Genomic DNA, 21,887 nt, shown 5'->3' with positions numbered 1-21,887 from the left:
GTGAGCTGGCAGCCCCTGCAGGTTCCAGTGGCACAAAGTGCTGATGTGAGGGAATGGTGACCCCTGATGCACACGGATGCCCTGTCCCCATTAACCACACAAGGCAGTAAATCATCCCCAGGAGGTAAGTGGGGATGTGCAGGGACATTGGTGGTGGCAGTGGTGGCCTTGTGGCACCTGGGAGAGGTTCAGATTGCTCTCCAGACCATGTTCAGGGCTGCTGAGGGGGCAGCCCCTGAGGGACTCAGGGTCCCATCCCATCCTCTGTGAAGGGCAGCAGCTCAAGTGCCACCACCTGAGGCCTGGGGTGGGTTTCCAGCCCCACTTTGGCTGTGCCTGCCCATCCCCTGGCCTTTGGCCACTGTCTTGGGCTCTGAGTGCTTGGGGTGAGGCAGGACCAGCTGTGCAGGAGCAGCCACAACTGCAGAGTGATGTTGCTCACCAGAAATGAGCTTTTTGCTAGGAACCGGCTCCCTCTAGAGGGTCTGCCCCTCTGTAAAGCACAGCCCTGTCCCCTCACTGGGGTGGGTGCAAGGCAGGGCTGGGAGAGACACCTGGCATCAGGGTGCTCACGTCCTTACCTGCCTGCTTAAATCAAAATAAAAACATTTAAACTTTTAAAAAGTTTAAATGTTTAAAAGTTTAAAAGCCTCAGGTAGATTCCCCCAGGCACGTAACAGGCAGCCCAGCTCCCTGAGCCCCTGTGCCTCCCTGCAGCTGAGCCCCATGGCCAACAGCCAGTCACTCTTTCCATTAGGAAATCCATTTTTCAGGAGCATATAACTCAGCTGTGAAATTTCACTCTTGGCTGAAACTTGGCTCAGCAGCAGAGAGACTGGGAAGGGCTGGACCCAGTGGCCACAGGTGTGAAAAGTGCTTTTTACAATGAGCTTTTATAACTTGGGAGAAATGGCTCCAGTCCCTGCTCTGTGTGGGCCTCAGTGTGAGCAGTGGAGGGTAAAGACCAAACCAAAGCAGGCACTGGATGCCATCACATCCCACCTGGGGAGAGGCACATCCTGCCCAGGAGGGGCTGGGAACAGACAGGGGAACTCACTGATGGCAGCAGGAGCAACACTTCTCCCAGAGAAAGGGGAATTCTCCCCAGAAAATGTAAAAAAGAAAATGTACACATCCTCAGAGATCCATAAAATGTGGAGGTGGGATAAACACATAATCATCAGTATCATCCCAGTGAAATCCTGGTGGGTCTGGGTTAGAGAATGTACAGCTCCTTCTGATCAGGTGGAAATTCCCATCTGAAGAAGCTTCCAAGTCTCTATCACCACAGACTGTGAAACTATGGAAAAACAGCCAAGCAGAACATGCTTATTCCTGCACAGTGAAAATATCCATGGTGGCTTGGCTGTGGCTGGCAGGAAAGGGCCCTGTGATCCTAAACCAGCCCCCAGACCTGCCACAGGACCCCCCAGAGACATCACACTGGGGCCCTTCTAAAATCTCAGTAACACTTTTTAATATACAAGAATCAAAAGTACAGCAGTTTTACAATGTAGGAAAATTTCATACATACTATATAAACAACATATTTACATCAGAAATCACTAGGACAGTGGCATTTCTTTCACAAATATAAATTAATATTAATTACTGGTTTTAGTCAACAGGTTTAAAAGTCCGTATTTTTACAGTAAGAGTCCTTCTCTCCCCAGAGGGGAGGCAGAGGTGGGGAAGAAATGGGTGAAAGCAGAAAAATATTTTTGTGTGGATCACAAACCATTCACACAAGGACTTCAGCACTCGGTTCCGTGTCCATTTTGGCTGGGACCACGTCGCCTGTCCCCACAGCAAGTTTTGGTCTGCAGGATTTCCACCATGTGAACTCATAACTTTACACCATTTCCAAAGAGGTCAGGTTGAAAAACTCTTTTTTTTTTTTTTTTTTTTTTAATTGAACCCCAGCAAGTTACTGCTATTTTCTGCAAAGAGGCCGGAGGGAATCCCACAGGTGGTTAGGAAGGAAGAGCTGTACCAATGCTGTCACAAACACCACAGAGAAGTTTATGGCTGTGGATGTGTCCCCTCTGATCCCACTCCTGTCCCCGTGACTGTGTTTGGTAATGGTCCCTATGCTGAGGGGACATTAAATGCATAAGTGTGTGTGTGTGTGTGTGCTCAGGGAAGACTTTCTCCCAAATCTCCTTCTCCAGCTTCACTAAAGCCAAAGCCAGCAAACATTCACCCATCATGAGTGGACATGATGTGACTTCAACATCAGGCTAAAGTGACAGTGGGGACAGCTCTCCAGTGGATATGGGTAAAGCTTTTGCTGTTGCACAAGAAGGAAATCCCAACCAACCTCATGCCTGGGATGAGCAGAAACCCCCGTATCTCGACACAGAAAATGCCTCTTGCTGGGACTCTCCTGCACCAGCCCTCACATTGGTTGCCAGTATTGCCTTTGCTACACGAGTATGGCACAGACTTCCCACCGTGACAGCACCGTGACAAGAACAGCAATTCTTTTTGCCCCTCTGAGGCTGCCTCCATTTTCACATTAAAAGCTAATACCTCTGAAAAGAAAGGACCTCTTTGTTGAATACCACAGCCTGCAATCACAGCTTAGTGGGAAACACCACGGAAAGGTGCTCTCTCCACACCTCCCACCCCTCCGAGGGGGACTGTGGAAGACTCGCCTTCACCTCACCCTGCACAGGTAAACACAAGTGTAACACTTTATCAGGGCAGCAAGTGCCCCTAAGGAAACAAAACTGCCCTGAATTCGGTGGAAATCTTGCAACATAAAAACAAAAGGGGAACAAGACACTTCCAGTGTGTCCCCTTGGAGCAGCGAGATGGGGAGGAGTGATGGCAGCAGATTTCCAGGGACACACACTGCATGGAGGAGTTTTAGTGTCATTTTGCATGCACCTTCCAAGGCACTGCCTGGAGTCAGGAAGCCAGCCCTGAACACCCATCTGCCCTCAGTCCTTTGGGGAAGGGACATCACAGCTTATTAGAGTCAAATACTGGCATCTTAATAGGAGGCCCAGCTTCTGTGCCCTGCCAAACAGGAGTCTGGAACAGCCTGGTCTTTAATACTGAGCTCTGGGTGGTGATGCAGCCCCAGACACCATGCTCAAGGAAGCCTTTGTGGTCTCCAGGGAACTCCAACCTGAAAAATAATCACCCAAGGTGCTTCTGGCCAGCAGGATGTGCACAACCAACCCCTCAACACACCAGTGTCCATGCTGGATGCTGGTTTGCATCAAATACTGTGGTTTGAATACTTGGAGTGTTTGCCCTGAAGTTCACTGAGCTGGGCTGCATATTCCTCTTTTTCCTCTGCCATGCTAGGCTCTAAGACATTTGCTCCAAGGATCTTTACAGATCAGTCCTGAATTCCTCATTCTGTCCCTGCTCACTGAGGTGCTAAGTCCTCAGGTTCATTTCCAATTTAGACAAACAAAAGGTCTGTAATTGCAGGTACTTTTAGCAATTCAGAGTCACTGCTGACTGCTGGAAAGGTGGCAGGAAGGTGACCATGCCCTGAACAGTGATCACTCCACTATATTCCTATTTCACTTTGCTCTACCATCCCTTACCTTTCACTTACAGTAAAGGTTTGTGATCACTGCTTTGTGAAGCACAGAGAGAAATGATTTGCCCAAAGACCAGAGACTTTAGTGGCAGGAAGATTAGGAGTTCCAGTATCCCCAGAGCCATCTTTTGATCTTGCACCTCCCAGCCAGCATCTGTTAGTTCCTGGACCACTCAAGCTGCCCATGACAGAAGAGAGAGTTTTCTTATGAACTCCTGAGCCCCGTCCACTGGGAAATACTGTTCTCACCTCAATTTCTTTCCTGATGGTTAGAAGTGAACTAAGCCTTTTGTTGGCCTTTTTTTCCCAGCTCCTACTTACTCCCAGAGTCAGATTTGCCAGTTCCAGCTCTGGAGATGGGAGGAAGATCCCCCCACCTCTTCTGTTGCAGGGGACACAACAGCAATCAAAGCAGAGCCAGTTTCTTGAAATGGATAAAGACATGAAAATGATAACACGGCCAGGAAAGTGATGAATTGTCACCAGCATGGCTCCAGCTCCTTTGGAGTCATTCTGCAGGGACATCAAGTCCCTCTTTCAACCAAGTTTGGCTGCTGAGGGACTATCCTGTCCCTCCTTGAACATATCCTCCCTTTGCCCCATGCTGGTGACACACAAATCCCAGCCCAACCAGTTTATCCCGACCCTAAAGCAGCATCTGTCACATAACATCAAGTCAGAGCAGGCACACAGCCTTCTGCACCATCCTAAGCAGCATCAATCTGCCTTCTCCTTCTGAGGAAACACTGGCTGGGGAAAAACTCCCTTGGGTCCATTGGACTGAGGAAAACAAAAAACAAAACAACAAACGAGGCAGCAAGGCTGGTTCCATGACAGAACAGTTCAATGGTAAAAAAAGGGAAAGGAAATGGGAATCTAAACCAGAATCAAGAACTAGGGAAAATCTTCCTTCACCCACTCCCCCAAATTCCTCCTTGACCCAGCCAGATGATAGCAGCATGTTCAGAGTTTCTGGTTGCTGGCTTGGAGAAAGCAGCCACCGTCGCACCCATCTCAGTATCTCGGGCGTGCCCTTCGCCCTCTCCGTCGCTTTACGCTTTCCGAATGTTCCAGTTATAATCTGGATTGTTTTTCTGTTCCAATGACCTATCCAGAGGTGACCTGTGATCGAGAGGTGATTTGGAATCGTGGGGGGATTTCTGAGAGGGGGGCGAGCGAGGGTCCGACACCGGAGGGTGAGATGGAGGGAGGGGCTGTTTGTAATCGCCCAGTTTGTCTGTGTGGAAGGACCGGTAGTGGTCCGAGGGTCCTTGGCCGTGGTAGCCCATGGGAGGCCTGTGGTCAGACATCCGCCTGAAATCCTGCTGGTGGTAGTTCTGAGGCCTGAAGTCCTCGGACCGCCGGCGTTTGGAATCGTGGTGGTGCCTGTGCAGAGAAAAATGGACAGAGATCAGCACCCCAAGCCCATTGAGGTGAGGGCAATGTCTTAGGCTGGAAATGGGTGTGTGCATTCTATTCCTATCTGTGGTCTTAGTTACCTTCTTAGTTTTTCTTTATCTCTTCCACAACCAATCCTCCCTCTGGGAAATACCTTCTGTTAATGGCCAATGAGTGTCACTGTATGACTGATAAAATTACATCATCCCATTGGGAGAAGCTCTGGCCAGGGGGAGGAGCCATGCATTCCTACCTGGATATAATCAGAGATTTGGAACACCACAGGCAGCCTTTTTCCCTCTGGATTCCCAGAGGGAGCAGCCATTTCCCACTGGATTCCCAGAGGAAGACCAGGCTCATCTATACTACCACTGGAGGTACTACTACCCTCCTTCAGAGAAGACTACACCCTTCTACAGCATCACTGCTCCAACAGAACCACACCTGGCACTGCAGAAGGGCTGTAGCCACCATTTCACAGGACTGCTGCCAACACCCTGACCCAGAGGGTGTCGGGTCATATTCTGACCCTGTCAGTGTTGCTTTGTATTACTACATTGTTTATTTTACTTTTTTCATTTTCTCCCCTAACAAAAAACTGTTATTCCTGCTCCCGTATCTTTGCCTTCATCTCAAAATTACACCAGTTCGGAGGGAGGGTGTTTACATTTTCCATTTCAGGGGAGGCTCTGCCTTCCTTAGCAGACCCCTGCGCGTCCAGACCCAGTCAGGCCATCGCTCACCTGTCGTAGTAGTCGCGGTGGCCGCGGTGGTCGCGGTCGCTGTTGTACTGCTCGTACGGCCTCTTGCGGGACAGGTTGTTTGGTCGGTAGTTGCCGGAGCTGCGGTGGGGGTCCCCGCGCGACCGCCGCTCCCCGTAGTGGTGGTCCTTGTACCAGTGCGGCTCGTACTGGTGGTGCCGCTCCCCGCCCCACATCTGGTTGCTGTTGCCGCCGTAGTTGAACTTTCGATCCCTCTGCCAGTCTCCTCGGTCTGCCGCGAGCAAAGAGCACCTCTGAGTCTCTGTCATGATTTGGTTTTACTGCCCTGAATTCTCCAAGAAATAATAGCTATTGACACTCCTTTAACTTTCTCCTCCCTAAACAACGTGGGTCCATTTTATTCTTTGAATTTCTTTATCGCTATTTCTTTATCATCCTCACAAATCTCACTCACATTCTTTTCCTCACCACATCACCACGTTTTCTAGCCCAGCAGTAAGTACAGTGGCAGTGCGTGTTCTCTCCCATCCCCTTTAAACCTGAGCAGTGTTTTGCGGAGATAAAAAAAACTCCACAACTTTTGTGAAAGTTGTAAAGCCGGTACGTTTATTACAGTCCTGGGCACATGTGGGAATCATTCCCCTAAAATGACATGTGTACCTCTGGGAACTTCAGGTCTCTTTTTATACCCCTCTCAAATACATATGCATACAATCTCACAATAGGTTCATACATATTCATTTTTACGAATTTTTTGTGACATTTGCCGCTAGCTCTTCTTTATCAGAAAGAATTCCTAGATCAGGTTGAGCTGCTCTCACAGCAGTCTCTGTCTCTCTCTATCACCTTCTGTCTCCCCCCACCCTTATCTCTGTCCTTCACTGAAGCAGTTTCTCTGAGCCCAGGCTTTTGCAGTCAGACTACACAGCAAGCTACATACTTAAAGATGTACATTCTACCTAAATCAAAATGGATTTCTACCCTGGAAGATTTCCACTCTGCCTCAGCAGCCACACCCAGAAGGATGTGTGTCCAGGAGCATTAGGTCAGAAGGGAAGGTTTCTCCAGGCCTCCCAGTGCTCACCTGTGTTGCTGAAATGTCTCTTGTTTGGGTGGCCATAGTTGTCCCGGGGGTGGCCGTGCATCTGCTGCTGGGTGTGGGAAGGGGGCATGTGGATCTTCTGGGAGTGAGGATTGTGAGGCACGTGGGACTGGGACATCACGGAATCACGGCTGGAGCCGGAAGGCTCTGGGCGGAACGGCTTCTTCATGCTGGACATGTCCTCCTTCTTCTTCTGCTCCTGCAAGGTGGAACAGAGGGATACAGCTCAGCTGCTCTCTCACCAGAAGAGCAGGACTGTGAGCAATGGCCTTGTCTGCCAGGCTCTGGATTCTCCTGCCTCTTTGAGTTGAGCCAACTCTGTGCTCAAGAACGGCACAAACGTGGTAGAGGACAGGCACAGTTTGGCAGCTCTGCTTCTACACCTGATCTCTGCAGGGCAGCACGCCCAGGCTTTTCACTCCACAGGGCAACTGAACATCACATGCCACACCAAACAATGCTTTTGCTTGGTCAGGACACCGGGACAAAGTGACCAGAAATGCCACATGAAAAAGAAGGCAAATGCAATCAGACTGTTTAGATGTTGAGCAAATCACAGTGCCAACAACAAAGAACACCCACAGTAAGAGGCAGAAAGAATTGGTACTTCCAGTGCAGCAACTTTTAAGGACAGAAATCAAAGGGAAAGCACTTCAGGTCTCACCTCCTCTTCCTGTGATCTTTTCTTATGAGCCATCTTGTAGAGTTTGTGTAGTTTTCTGGCATCAAATTCTGTGAATTTTGACACAAATATCCATAGGTTCCTAGAAGGACATGAACGTTTTCTGTTAAGTGCTACAAGCAGCAGTTTAACTGCCAATGACTTCCAAACCAACATCAAATTCCTTCTACCCTTTCTGGAAAACAGTCTCAGCTCAGAACAGGATGATCAGGAGGGCTGGAACCACATTCTTCAAAGTAAAATAAAGAGGTTTGGAGTGGTTTGTGTGATTTAGCTTTGAAATCAATTTTAATGAAACCAGGACAACTTGAAGAGAAAACATTTGCCTGGGACTGGTGATGGAAGACCATCCCTGGAAGTGTTCAAGGTTCAGGCTGAATGGAGCTCTGAGCAACCTGGTCTAGTGACCTGTGTCCCCGCCCATGGCAGGGGGTTTGAACTGGGTGATTTTTAAGGTCCCTCCCAACACAATCCATTCCATGATTCTGTGATTCTGAGTGGACCAGAAAACACAAGATTTCGCAGGTTAAGTAAGAGGCCAATGGCACATCCATCCACAAAAAAAACCAGCAGCCTCTGACTACCATTTCAAAATATCCTAGACCAGCTAAGGAAAACAAAATGATCCCTCACCTTCTCCACAGCTTGATGTGGTCCTGGTCAGTGTAGGCTTTAAGGCACTCAGAGATGCGATCACCGATTTTCAGGAGGCAGTTGCGTGTGTGCTCCAGCTGTTCTTGGACTGTCAGTCCCTTATCAGGCTTATCAAGTTGCTTCAGTGCTTTTTTGACTGGTCTCATCCTTTCCTTGCACTTGAAAGAACAACAGAGAGGAGAAAGTGATTAATTTGGTGGAGGGCTCTACATCATTGCCCCGTTAATCGAAAAGAAGCTCGTTTAGCTTTGTCTGGCCATTAGGCAAGGAGAAATCAGCTATAAAATAGCAAATTGTTAGACAAGCTGCAGACAATCATCAGTAAAAGACAAGATTTTCCCCACCTCCACTGCCCCTGCCTTTTAGGAGGGAACAATTTGCTTTGCAAGCAGTAACCACACATGGTCTGCGCCTGCACAGATCCCGTGGCAGGCAGGGAAGTGTATCCAAGCCTCCACACACTGAACCAGCCACTCCAGCTGAAAGACTGCTGAATTCAATCCTGTCCAATCCCATCTTTGGTCACTTTAATGCTTGCTTTTACCAAAACTAGCAGACACGAAACGAAAGCACCGTGTTTTTCGGCCTGGGCACATCAACACCATGCAGAGATAAGGAATCAGACAGGGTTTTTGACTGCTTGCCTGGATCTTTTGTGCATCACAGAAGCAAAGTTAAAGACAAAAAACCCCACAGGACCTGCAGCAAATACAGAATTCTCTCAAATTGCATTGAGAGAACTGCTTTTAAGAAGTGATATTTCGGCCAAGGAGAATCTGCCATGACAACTTTGACTAAAAGGCAATTTTTACAATGAGCCTTGTGGGCATGTTTGCTGGGAGAGCATTTACACAGCTCTGCGCCTCCAACAAGGTCACCCTCAAAACTCCCCTGCATTTCCTTGCCTGAAAGAGCTTCAGTGGCTCCTTGGCTTCTACAAGAGAGGGAATGTAAGGCTACAGGGTGTTCTGTAACTTCGCTGGGCTCTCAGCACTGCCCTCCCATTTCCCAAGGAAAATACTCACTATGCTGAATGTTTCTTGGTCCAGATCATCATCCTCATCTTCTCCAATGGGGATTGGCTCACTCCCTGCAGTGATGTGGACAGGACCCTGTGATCTCTTCCCTTTACTTCCAGATTTGGCCTCGCCACCTTTAGGCTTTACAAGGACAAATTACACACATCACGCGATGAGCCAGGATGGAGGATCCCCAGTGACCCAGCTAACAACCTCCACACTGTTGTTACTGGCACTTGCTAAACCTGGGCACTGTTCCTACAACTTTCCTCCCAAAATCTCCAACTGTTGAGCTGCAATGGCTCTGTTTAGCTTTATGTCATCCATGAGGGAGCAGGGAGAAGTCAGAGCCAAGAGTTTGGACATGAATACGATATTCACACTCATGGGGAGAAACCAATGTTGAAGACTTGGAAGAGAGGTTAAAATAAAGAGTATCTCTCCCCTGCAAAGGACAGAGCTCAGGGTAGTCTCATATCTACAAGCATCTGCAATTTTATGTGATATCACTAGTTCTCAAATCATGGCCTGATCATGTACATTTTTAACTATATTACTTACTTGCAGTCAAAGCCACACCAAGAATCTCTGGAAAGCAAACTTTCCCCTACATAGGCAACAAAACTTCTTAGTTTGCACTTATGACCTCAGTGTCAAAACACACTGGGCATGTAGTACATACCTGTTCCTTGGACAGGTACTTCAGGTCATTATTATGGAAGCTTTTATCCCCCTTCCAATTTGCACCAAGCCTCAGGGCAGTTGTACCCAAAATTCAAGAGACATTTGAGTCTCCAGCATACCAGTGATGTTGAAATACTCATTCTGTTGATTCCTGAACAGTGACAATGACAACTTACAGTCTTGATGGTGTGGACACTTGGGTCATTTGGGTGAGTTTAAATTAAAGGGGAATACAGACAAGGACCTGCCAACCCTGTGATAAATCACAGCTGGACAGAACTTTGATCTGAGTGCTCCAGGCTCTTTCCTTAGCATCAGCTCTGTGGCCATACCCATGTCACAGGGACAGCTGTACTTTAAAGGCAGCCTGACAAAAATCTCTTCTGTTTTGGTCACATTCCATGAAGCTTTAGGACGTATTGCCTTTTCTACTTTTTATGGCCATTCAGAAGGGCTGAAAAAGGGATACCCCCTCACCCCATGGTGCTACACTGATGTCTCTTCACACAGGGCCTTTAATTAATCCAAAGTCTCACAGTTTGTCCTGCTCAGGGTCTTCCCTATCATGCTGCTCCTGTAAGCACCACATACCTTCTCTTTCTTGTCTTTTGTCTTCTTTTTCTCTTTATCGCTTTCCTTTTCTTTCTTAGACGATGTCTGTTTTTCCTTGTTCTCTTTGTTCTCTTTCTTCTTCTGTTTCTTTTTCACTGGGCTCTTGTCCAAGCCATCCTCCTAGAATATCAGTCAGAGCACAAAGTTGGAGTCCCTCACCTCATGTACATTTTCTTCCATAAAACATCCTTAAAACACAGGCAACTTTTGAGGTCCACCCAGATTTACCCTCACACCTCTTTAAGCAGACATCGAGCCCTGCTCAAGCAGCTGCCATCCCCCCAAAGGTGACAAAAGGGTATGAAAACCAGAGCAGCCCCACTCTGTGACAAGCTGGCAAGCTGCAGAGCAGCCCTGCTCTCCTGTGCCAGCTGCACTCCAGAACGATCAGCCCCTGAGGTAGATACTGATCGGCACACGAACAAAAAGCCTCAGACTGCAAGCCAAACCACTCAAAGTCTGAACATTTTCTAAGCAACAGCATGACCTTGGTAAACTCCAGCTTCACCACGGGCTGACGTGCCCAAAAGGAGAGGGAAACAATTCTTCTTTCTCTCCTTTATAAGGGCAACAGGCTTTGTCCTGAGACAACCTTTCCCCTGAGTCAATGTGTGGATGTTTGTGGCCATTCTGGGATGCCCCAAATCCCTTAAAGCACTGAGCTAAAAGAATAGGTGGGATAGGTCCTTCTTTCACACCAATAGCTGTATGGGTGGTTTTGTGAGTTTGCCAATCCTGTGGGAACTCAATCTTAGTGCCTCTGACTCTGGGGGCTTTGCTGGGAATATTTCCCAAGGTGAGGTGGGGCAGTAACAGCAGAGCCCAAGGAAACCTGGAAAAGCCCCTTCTCACCAAGGCTGACCCACCTTGACTTCACCCTCTTCTGACTGGTTGTCTGAGTGCCGAGGAGAGGAGAGCTCATTCCCATGCTCATCTTTGACTTTGGGAGCCTTGTTCTCTTTCTTCACTCGTGGTTTCCTCTTCTTTAGCTTGCCCTGGTAAAAACAGAACAAGTCAGGGAAAGCAAATAGCTACAGCTACTTCCTGAGGACCATTCCCATCTCCTGAACATTGTGCAAACAGCTGCAGGTCCTGCAGGCTGGCAGGAAGCCTGATGAGCCCAAATCCTTCAGTAAGAGCAGTAATAACCTGCCCCTTATTAATTATCATGTAAATGAGAATTATCACAATGTAATCAGACAATAAGTCCATATTCCTTCATAGAAATGATATCTGCTGACCTGGGAACATAGGGTGTCTCCTGCCATCAGCCAACCACTCCCCCTGAAACCCTCATAATCAAGCAGCCATCTCACCTCTTCCCCATCTTTCATGTTTTCTTTCTTGTCCAGATCTTTTTTCAGCAGTTTCAGTAGATAATCAACTCGGGTCTGGAGCTGTTTTCCCTGAGGTTTCTTATCTGTCTCAACTGGTAGGATCTTTGATAAAGCAGAAAAAGAAAAAAAAATATATATATATACCTGTAGGCACAAAGCTTGACAAAAGATTTACACATTAGCAGCAGCCCTTCCAGGCCCAGCAAAGGGCAGAAGATGCTGCACCTTCTGGGGGAACAAGAAGGCTCAAGCCTTCCTTTCCCCTGTCCCTGTTTGGCCAAAGGCAAAGCTCCTAGCAAGCAAGCATCCCTCCCCTTGGAATCCTGCACAAGTTAAAGGATCCCAAGGCTTGCTCAGCCTTGCAAGCTTGCTAAGTTCTCTTGAAGGAAAAAAACCCTTTACAAGCTATATTTGGGACTTTGAGTTGCAAAACTGAGTCCACTCGCCTTGACACCTCAGATTTGTTTGTGGCAGCTTGGTCACAGCAGCCCAGTCACTCTGGTAACCTGAGACATTGCTACAGCAGGGGCACAGATGCACAATTTTTAGTGGAAAACAAGGCTGAAAGGTGACACTTTGTGGAGGAAATAGCTCAGCTTGCCAGCTAGGTTTGCTTCATACTTCACTGGAAAATGGGTGGCGTGTTTCAGGCAGCTGTTTCCATTGCAAAATGCCTTCCTGAGCTCCACACATGGAGGGCTCTCAGGCAGAGCCTGATCATTGCTAAAAGCACCAGCAGGGATGTCAGGGGAATGCTGCAGGCTGGCAGCAAAGCTGATGTGGAGACTCCCAGTGCTCCTCAGCGCTGTGCTGCAGTTTCCACACTCTTTCCACCACACTGACACAACGGATGGTGGATTATTTTTAACCCAGATCATTTCAACATGGTGCCTGTAAACTGTTCTTGTGGGGATGACTGAGGAACAGAGGAACTAGATGGAGGCTTTCCAGCTGGCTGTGCTGCCATTCCCAGTCGTGTAACCATACCCTCGAAGCTAACACGGACCAGCCTTCACATAAGCAGTGTCAAATCTGTGAAAAATTATTTCCACTCAGAAATTCACACTCAGCTTCTTGTGAGATGCTCAAGGAAACATCAAGTCACACAGCCTCTTCCACCCTGTGCATGGAACCACACATGTCAGCACCGCCACTTTCTGCCTGCATCAGTTCAGTGTGGTTCACCTGGTACTGCCCACCAAACGACACAACTCTGCTTTCCATCCAGCATGAAACATTCCATGAAGGCCACTGCTCTCCTCATTATCATTGATCATGGTTTTTGGAGTAGTTACAAACACAAACATCTGTTTCTGGAATACACGAGGCGTGTTTGCTACGAGCACTGCAATGGACCCAATGGAAGCAGCAAGCAAAGCCACCTACCTTATCAGACAACTTCAGCTCCGGGTCTGTTTTAATCAGCTCCCAGTTTCCATACCCATGCTCGTAAATTCCCACTAACAAGCGAGAATCCTCCTCCACTCCCCAGTCTACATCAAAATGAGCAGCTTTGACACGGCACGTCAGGCGGTACCTAAAGACATTTCAAACATGAGCTGCTTTTAATGCTGTGGAGGACAAAGCAAATCCACACATCCAGGCTATTCTCTTCCCACTACAAAATCCAAATTCCCTGAGCCTCTTTCTGCATTGCCTACTTAGCCAAACTCACTTCTTCCTTTCCTCTGGGTCCGAGGGAATGGACTTGTGCAGCATTTCAAACTCCTCTTCGTGCTGGATGATGGATTTCACATTGACTTGGACACCAGAAATCTTGATGGTAGGACCTCGTCTCTTTCCAGGTCCTTTCCCTGCTCAGCAATAAAACACAGCATTAATTAAGGGAACTCTTGCAGAAGGAAGTGTCTCTGTAAAATGGCTTCACAGACAGTGATCAAGACCTTGCCTGCAACCTCTTATTTAAATATAAGGCCCAAAATATAAGTTTTCTTCCACTAACTCGCTTAGATCTGCAATTTAAACACCTCCCAGTACCATTTTCTTAAAAATACTTCTAAGTACACTGTAGCTGTTGATTCTGCAGTCTTGGTCAGCTGCAACAGGCAGAGACCCAGCAGGAAATCTATCCCTGACTCTGTATGTCCAAACAAACAGCAAAGAGCAGCCAGACAGAGAGTGGGTGGTGATTCCAGCTCTGGGAATTGCTGTGGACCCAGCTTTACTGTGGAGTACACAGCACCAGTTTGATTTCCAGTTAAAATAAGATCTGCTTTGCTTTGTGGCCCAGCATTCAATGAACTGGTCACTGCAGCCTCTCCTCACAAAAACTCATGTCCAGCAGAAGCTGACAGACCCAAGAGGCACTTCCAGGCTGAACAGAAAGCTCAGGGGCTCCTCTCTGAGGGTGAGAGCTGCCTAGCAGAGATGGGGTGGTTTAAGTGTGTTCTTGTTCATTGCTTCACAATGTGGCCTCCCTGTCCAGCACTGGAATGGTTTCCTCACAAGCTCCATGGAACACTCCCAAAACCACCCTAACAGCAGCACCCTAACAACCCCCTTGCCTACCTTCTGCTGGATTTTCCTTCAGCTGCTCCTCATATTCCTGCATTGCTGACACACAGCTGTTGTGGATGAGCTCCCCTAAACGCTTCAGGTCAGCCACAGACTTGTCCACCAGCTCAGCATCCCGGGCAATGCACTCCAGCCTGGGGAACAGGGACAGTTTTGTGTGTGATACAGCAGCTCTTCTCTCAATCATTTCCTATTCCATTGTTTCACAGCTCAGTGCTGTACACATGTGAATGTATAAAACATGCACAAGTTGAGTTCGTGCAGGAAACAACCCAGGTTTTGTCTTTTTTTTTTTTGTCTAACAGCTGCAGTGCAGATGGAGAAAAACTGATCCAATCCTCTGGATTTTTTAGTACCAAAGCAAAGGTGAGAACTGTCTCTCCTGGGGACAACAGGGACCCTCTGTGACTGTCCAGTACTCCCTCAGGCTTTTCCAGTTCCACATTAACTCCATTTGATGGTCCAAAGCTGCCATCTGCTGTCCCTTTTGCCTGCCCTGAAGTCAGTAACATCAAGACTCACATGCAAGCCTTGCATTTCATACCAGGAGAGCAGAACCAGCTAAAAAGGCACTGAAGTTCTCCTATAATACATTCAGGGAACTCTGCCTCAGCCCTGAGACCTTTCCAGAGCCAGGGCCCTGCAGATCCATGTTTAAGGATGATGCCTCTCTTTGTTTCCCTTCAGGAGGGACAGAGCATGGAAAGATGCTCCAAATCCAGTCCTGAGGCTAACGTGCATAGAGAAGCTTGGCAAGTGTTTTGGGTAGCATTTGTTGTTCTGACAGCTGCTCCCTCTCCTCTCTGGGCAGAGTGGGAATGCCCCAAGGGCAGGACTGTGCCAGCAGGACCCTGCTGTGTCACAGCCTGGCACCACCACTGCTCCAGCTGGTTTTCAGCCAGCATTCATCAGTGCCCATCAACAGAGGCACCAGGGAGTGCGCAGCAGAGCTTGGGGTCTGTGGCAGGACAGCAAGGCTTGTGCTGTCAGTGCAGGTTGTGTCAAACACCCAGAGCAATGTGTGCCTGGAGTGCTCAGGAGTACAATGTGCCTCCATGGCTCCCCTCTGGAGCAGGGCCAGGCTGGGACTCACCTTTCAAGAGGCAATCCAAACTTCTTGTAAGCCTTGATAAACCTAAGGAGGGAAAAAAAAAATTAAAAAAACTAAACTAGCTGCCATAAAAAGTAGGTCCAACATCAGAAATATGCTTGAATATATTAATTACAGCCTGTCACATTATCACCCTTGCATTCCCCACTGATCAGCTCAGCATCCCTCAGCACTGGGAAGCCTCATCCATTGGCCCCCACAAAGAGTTTTGTGACCTTGGCTGAAGAAGAACACAACATTGTCATGAATGTTGAGTGTTTGACAGATGAGGGGTAAAAAAAAAAAAGAGAGTGGTTACTATAGGGCAAAAAACAAAATAGAAGAAAGCATTGGCTCACACCATGTTGGTAATTATTAACTTCATTTTTCCAGGAAGAAAAGAGGCATTAAATCAATGTCATTAGTAATTTTAAAGCTTGGGCTGTAAATGTAGCAACCCATCACAGAAGATCATCACAGAAGAGCCAAATGTGGTTCAATCCATCATAGAGGTTTGCAGATGAGGTTTGCTATTTATTTTCATGTCTTATTTTTATTGTGAAAATCCCTGCTGTGGCTAACACATCTTTAGAGCAAGAGTTGCTGCAATCAAACATTGCCTTGAGCTGGGAGTAGACACAATGGCAACAACTACAGGTTATTTTTAAAATTAATTAATTTTCTGCCTTCTTATTTTCATTTTGTATTCTTTCAGCCCCTTTCTGCTACATCACAATAACCTAAATGGCTGTTATATTGCATATTATAACATGTCCTCCTGCTCCATGGTTTCAAGATGGTTATGGGGCAGCTATCAGAGCCCAAAAACTCTGTTATCTCCTGCTTTAAAATACACCAGCTCAGAGATAGAGAGTTAAGGAAAACTCATAACTCCCTCTCTTCCATCTTTGGCTGAACATCTGGGTAGAGCTGTAAGACAAAGATCTCTGGGAAAGACTCAAGAATTAGAAGATAGGAGAAGAAAACAATGCTCTGAAATGCAGTCTCCAGCTGACATCAGAGACTGACACATTCAGATTAACAGGACCAGTGCTTCTCATGAGGTCATTTTGCCAGAGCCTGCCTTTCACTGAGAGCTTAAATCAGCAGGATGACTGCCAGAAAAATGTCAGGAAGGCCAGAGCCCTTGGCTTCTCCAGCTCTGCAGCTCATGGCACCTAAGACCTCACATGTTATACAGCATTAGCTCCATCCACTTGGCCCACTAAGGGCAGTTACAGCGTGGATTAATTTTAGGAAGGCACCAGCTTCACTGTAGCCTGACTAAAGACAATCCAGTCCATTCTACACTGACCTGAATGTTAAGGTGATCAACTGGGATCAAGCTGAGCTATATAAAGGTGCAGAAGCTGTGCCAGTGAACCAGCTCTGCCTAACCACTGACGTGCTTACAGGTGAACACATCCTGGATTAATCTGGGATTTTCCCCACCTGCATGGGATTTCTATATTTGTCTTCTGAACTGTCCCCTGTGCCCAGCACTGACCTCCTGATTTCAGCATCAGTAAATCCTTCCACAGTGTCTTTTCTGACGCTCCGAGGGCGTCCCCGGCGCTTGGGTCTCTTCTCGTCGTCGGTGTCGTCAGTCTCGCTTTCTGACCCAGACGATCTCTGAAGCCTTCTCTTGGTCTCTGCATCTGATTCACTGTCATTTGTCTGAGCCTGCAGGTACCAGAGAAACAGCAGGACACTTAACAACTGCTCATTTAATCTGCTGACAACCTTTTCTGTCCTCAGTGCACTGGCACTATTTAATGGACTGTAAACCACCTGAGCATCCGTTCCTGAAGATGCAGGAGCCCATGTGGCCAGTCCAGAGAGGCTGCACACCCTTGCAGTTCCCAGCTGGCTCAGGCTGTGGTGGTCATCCTCCTTTTACAGCCACCAGTTTCACAATTTGATCTACTTTTTTTTTTTTTTTTGCATTTTGATCTACTAAGAGATGTGAAAATATTGATTTCCATGGGTTTGTGCCACAGTCCCTCAGACTATTTTGAAAACCAGGACACCTCAGAAATTAATCTGGATTCATCCAACATGAATTATCCTTCTCTGTGTTTTTAACATCAATGTTTTTCCCCAGCTCACGCCATAGAACAGTTCTAACCCCTTAAAGTCCCATGTCCCAGCAGAGCATCCTTGCACAGTCAGCTTTTTTTTGGACTGGGGTAGATCCCATTACATAAAGAAGAACTTGGGAAGACACATCTCTTTTGGTCCTCAGGATCCAGACTTAGGCAAGAGCCACTCAGGAAGCTAGAGAGCCCAAGGAAAAGAGCCAGAAAATGGCAAAATCTGCAGCAAAATCCAATACAATTGGGTACTTTGCTCTGTGGTCACTACAGATTATTTTGATTTTGTCTGCTAAGGTGAGATAAGTTACACCAAGTCCAGTCTGGGCCCTCAGGCTGCATCCCAAACCATTGGTGCAATGCACAGTGCCAACAAGAGATCACTGTGCTACCTCTGTGCTTTATTCCAACCAACTTTAGAGGAGGGAAAGATGCTCAGATGGCAGGGAGGCTTCCCCTGAGCATCTCTTTGGCAGCTCTCTCCTCCAGCCTCTCATCCCCTCAAGATGGGCTGTACCTTTTTCGTTGAGCTCCGGATTCGAGGCAGCATGTAGATTTCCTCCAATTCTTTCTGCCTTTCTTCCTCCTCCACCTTTTTCCTCTGCTCTTCTGGAATGATATCATCCCAGTCCTTCTGGGACCGCTCATCCAGCTCTGTCTCTTCCTCCTCCATGGTTGCAAAGTTGGCGACCTTTTAAAAGCAAAGGAGAAGTTTTAGCAATTCCCTCTCCTGGCAGGAACACCCCAGAGCTGTCTGCTAAGCCTCAACTCCTTCTCCACAGGAATTCTGCCAACACATCCATAACTACTCCATAATTGATCCCTATGCCACTACATTCCTGGCTCCTTGCCCTTCTTTGGACTAACAGCTTTTGAGGAAGTACATGCAGTTTAAGGAGTACTGCTGAGTATTTGTAAATTATTGGGTTTGTTTCCAAATTTGGTAAATTCTGCATTTTATTCACAGCCTTCAAAACCACTTTCCTGAAATTAAATTAATACCTACCTCAGGGGGGGTTGGAACTGGATGATCTCTAAGTTCCCTTCCAACCCAAACCATTCTGTGATTCTGAGATCTCTGCGAGGTGTTCCTGCCTGTTCCTGACCTCAGGGTGTGGGGAGCCACATTCCCACATCCCAGCACAGAGCCTGGGGGTGTCCATACCTTGAACTGTGAGAGCAGCTCGTCGGTGGCACTGGTGGACACCTCATTCTCCCGCGTTTCAGCCAGACGCAGAATCTCGTCAATGTCCATCTCCTGCCAGTCAGGGAGAAGGAGGGATAAAGCAGAGGGTGCCAGGCACAGCAGGATGTAAGAGGCTTTGAGAACAGGCTGGTGTGCTGATATGAGCTAAATAAAGTGCAAATATCTGCAGGGTGTCATCCCAGAGGGCAGGGATGAACTGTCTCAAGTGGGACAGTGAAGTACAAATAAGGTGACAACAGAAGGAAAGGACTATCAAGGCTGGAAAATTTGTGGGGAAAATTTCCAGGCAGTGAGATGTATGAACTGTAGACTGTCTCCCTGGGGAGAAGCTCTGCTGCTTGGGCCATTTAGAGAACTGGTCAAAACACTCCATGCTAAACTGTCAAGCAATGCTGCACTCAGGCAGGAGAGAGCGACCTGTTCACTGCACTGTGCTGACTCCTGCCTCGCTCAGAACCACCAAAAAAGGTGCTGAGCAAGTGCTCAGAAGAGGCAGGGAGAGGAGCCTTCAGCAGGCTGTGCTGTCACTAGCTAATGATCCCCAGAAGGCAAGGGACTCCCTGGGTGACCATTACCATTTAATCCCCAACAACAAGGCTCTCCTCATCCCTGATCCCACAATCCCAGACTCTGCTTCCAGCTTCTCCAGACTCCCACATGTCCTATTCACCAACTTGCTCCCGTGCACAAGTCAAGAACAAAGCAGGAGCAACCACACAGAGTCCTTCTTGCAGACCTGGAGAGCACTACAAACTGCTATGTGATTTCAATTTCAAACTACCTGAGGCTCTGACTCTTCCCCTTCCAGTTCCTTGAAAAGATCTTCAGCTCCAAACTTCAAAATAGCTGTCAGCTCCTCTTTGTTGAAAGGATTTGAGCTGCAAGAGGAGAAGAAGGAAAAGATGTTTTGAGCTGTTCAGTCAGAACTGCTACAGCACAAAACCATACCAAAGTTTTTCCCAATTGAAGCAAGGAGTAAGTTTTCTACCCAGCACCATAAAAAGCTTTGTTATTATTCTCTTTCCTGCTCCAGCACAAAGACTGCAATGGGAACCACCTCCATCTGCTGGGGGAAATGAAGAGAATCTGAGGTCACTGCCAAAATGCAGCTGCTCCACAGCCAGGTTCCCTCAAACCAGGATGATCTCTGGGTGAGAGAAAGAAGCAAAAACAAGTCGTGCCCTAAAACTAATTTTAAATTTCTGTTCATCTTTATCCTATGTATCCAAATAAATGGCTGCAGAAGCCAAATCAGTGGAAGCTGCCATGATTCATTAGCCTTCTGCCCTGTACCCTATCAAATAAATACTGGGAAATGCCAGCAGGGGAGGCTGGTTATGCCACGTGTTCCAGACATTTCTGCCTCCTGACACAGCCACGTACTTGGATCTCCCAGAGTTGTTGTCCAGAACAGTCCTGCCAGTGGTGTCCATACGCTGGATAACCAAATGATCCAGCACCATTTTCTTCTTGGCTCTCTCAATGATCTCCTCCTCCACTGTCCCCTTGGTGACCAGGCGGTAAATGTTCACCTGAGAGGCAAAAAGAGACCACAGCTATTTCCTGCACAGGCTCTGCTGATACAGCAATGCATCCCTCAGCTGTTTTCACTGGGCTGCTGACATTGTCTCTTCATGTACAGATGTGCTTTTTCACAAGAAAAAGCAAACACATTCTCTCTGTATCCAGTTAAAATAAGGATAATTAACACAGATCCTGTGGTGTGCCTAAGCACAGAGCAAAAATCTTCTGAAACAATCGCTCTAAATTCAAACTAGCACCAAACTAGCTTTTCACATATCTAATAACCCCTGGAAAAGGTGGATGTTCTACTTTTTAAGTTTTTCAGGGCAAGAAAGAACAGAGTCTACTAGGACTAGGCTGAGAAGTGCAATGCCATGGGCTGGGTTCTGGGTATGCCCAAAACCAAGAGAAAGACTTGGCACCTGGCAAATCTGGGCTGCTTTTTGTCTCCTACTTTTTAAATGAGATTCCCTTGGGCAGCACTCTCTGGAGCAAGGACTGGGACAAAAAGCCCATGTTTTCAGAAGCTTTGGTGAGGTGAGAGGATGTTTAGGTGCACACACTGAGGCCACAGTGAAATAACCCAGGCAGCTCTCCTGACCTGCTTCTTTTGTCCAATCCGATGGGCTCGGGCCTGAGCCTGAAGATCATTTTGGGGGTTCCAGTCCGAGTCAAAGATAACAACAGTATCAGCAGAGGCCAAATTAATTCCCAACCCTCCAGCTCTTGTTGACAACAAGAAACAGAAGTCCTGGGAAGGAAAAAATAAAAACATCCGTGAGTTAACCAGCTTGTAACTGTGGGCATAAAATAGCAGTGGTGACTCAAAAGCTGTAAAAGGGAAGGCTCTGTTGCACTCATGCTTCTTAAAGCAGAAAAAGGATTCCCTTCCCATATTTCCTTCCCTTTCCTGTTCATGCAGGCTGAGCAGCACCAGTCTTTAGGCCCAGACCCAGGGTGAGGCAGTGCTAGCCCAGTTGAAGGGATGAATCAATATGGGAGAGCAACACAAGCAGCTCAAGGCAGGGGTGCCTTGTTGTCACTTCTGAAGGTCAGACCCCATTGCTCACCAGGCTCCTCCAAAGGCAGCAGGCAAACTTGATTTTTGCTGCCTGAATCCTGTTAGGAGTGAGATCAGCAATGAACAGACTGTGCCATCTTAGAGCCAAGATGCCTGAGCCCCCATAGATGTCCTCAAGACAGGGAAAAGGGCAGGTTCTATGGGCTTTCTTTCTCTTTCCCCCTCACACTTCCTTTTGTTAACTTTCCCACAACCATGATCTCTCACAATCCCTGTGTGAGCCAAGAATTCCGCTCCAGCCCAGGCTCCTGGAGTGAGGAAAGGTATTTCTCACAGCTGGGCTGACTGACACAAGTGTCTTGCACCAGTCACTGTGAGTCAGCAAGCCCAGATGAGAGGTTTCAGATGCCCTCTCCTATTACACTGGAGACTTTCACCTCCAGCACTGGACTCCAGTGCCTGCCAACACCTAAAATCCTTCTTTTGCCTCTGTCATTTCATATTCAAAACCAGCTTCAGACTGGAATCACTCAGCAACTATCTCATTCTCCAGACCAACAGGGAGAGAATTACTAAATTTTGGCTCTTCCCAGCCTCTTCAGAACTTTCTGGAAACGTGACTTGCCGCCCTGCTTCTTGGATGTG

The 21,887-nt window shown here is 47.6% G+C and overlaps 1 protein-coding gene across 1 annotated transcript in view; it reads right to left on the bottom strand.

Annotated features, from left to right (window-relative positions):
- Window positions 1–1,456: 1,456 nt before the first annotated feature.
- CHD2 (chromodomain helicase DNA binding protein 2) overlaps window positions 1,457–21,887 on the bottom strand; it is a 71,537-nt gene continuing 51,106 nt past the window's right edge. The window contains exons 25-43 of the mRNA XM_036389532.1: window positions 20,823–20,972; window positions 20,081–20,229; window positions 19,479–19,575; window positions 18,656–18,748; window positions 18,008–18,181; window positions 16,905–17,080; window positions 15,401–15,442; window positions 14,302–14,441; window positions 13,448–13,586; window positions 13,159–13,309; window positions 11,752–11,874; window positions 11,302–11,430; window positions 10,415–10,555; window positions 9,146–9,280; window positions 8,100–8,278; window positions 7,449–7,548; window positions 6,767–6,983; window positions 5,704–5,953; window positions 1,457–4,948 (exon numbers count right to left, since the gene is read on the bottom strand). Of these exons, the coding sequence (XP_036245425.1) occupies window positions 4,615–4,948; window positions 5,704–5,953; window positions 6,767–6,983; window positions 7,449–7,548; window positions 8,100–8,278; window positions 9,146–9,280; window positions 10,415–10,555; window positions 11,302–11,430; window positions 11,752–11,874; window positions 13,159–13,309; window positions 13,448–13,586; window positions 14,302–14,441; window positions 15,401–15,442; window positions 16,905–17,080; window positions 18,008–18,181; window positions 18,656–18,748; window positions 19,479–19,575; window positions 20,081–20,229; window positions 20,823–20,972 (2,919 nt within the window). The 3' untranslated portion in view covers window positions 1,457–4,614. The remainder of the gene's footprint in view (window positions 4,949–5,703; window positions 5,954–6,766; window positions 6,984–7,448; window positions 7,549–8,099; window positions 8,279–9,145; window positions 9,281–10,414; window positions 10,556–11,301; window positions 11,431–11,751; window positions 11,875–13,158; window positions 13,310–13,447; window positions 13,587–14,301; window positions 14,442–15,400; window positions 15,443–16,904; window positions 17,081–18,007; window positions 18,182–18,655; window positions 18,749–19,478; window positions 19,576–20,080; window positions 20,230–20,822; window positions 20,973–21,887) is intronic.

This window comes from Molothrus ater, chromosome 13 (genome assembly GCF_012460135.2).
Source record: "Molothrus ater isolate BHLD 08-10-18 breed brown headed cowbird chromosome 13, BPBGC_Mater_1.1, whole genome shotgun sequence".
NCBI classification, from domain to species: domain Eukaryota; kingdom Metazoa; phylum Chordata; class Aves; order Passeriformes; family Icteridae; genus Molothrus; species Molothrus ater.
The sequence above is the reverse complement of the archived record's forward strand: the minus strand, read 5'-3'. Positions and strand labels throughout refer to the sequence as shown.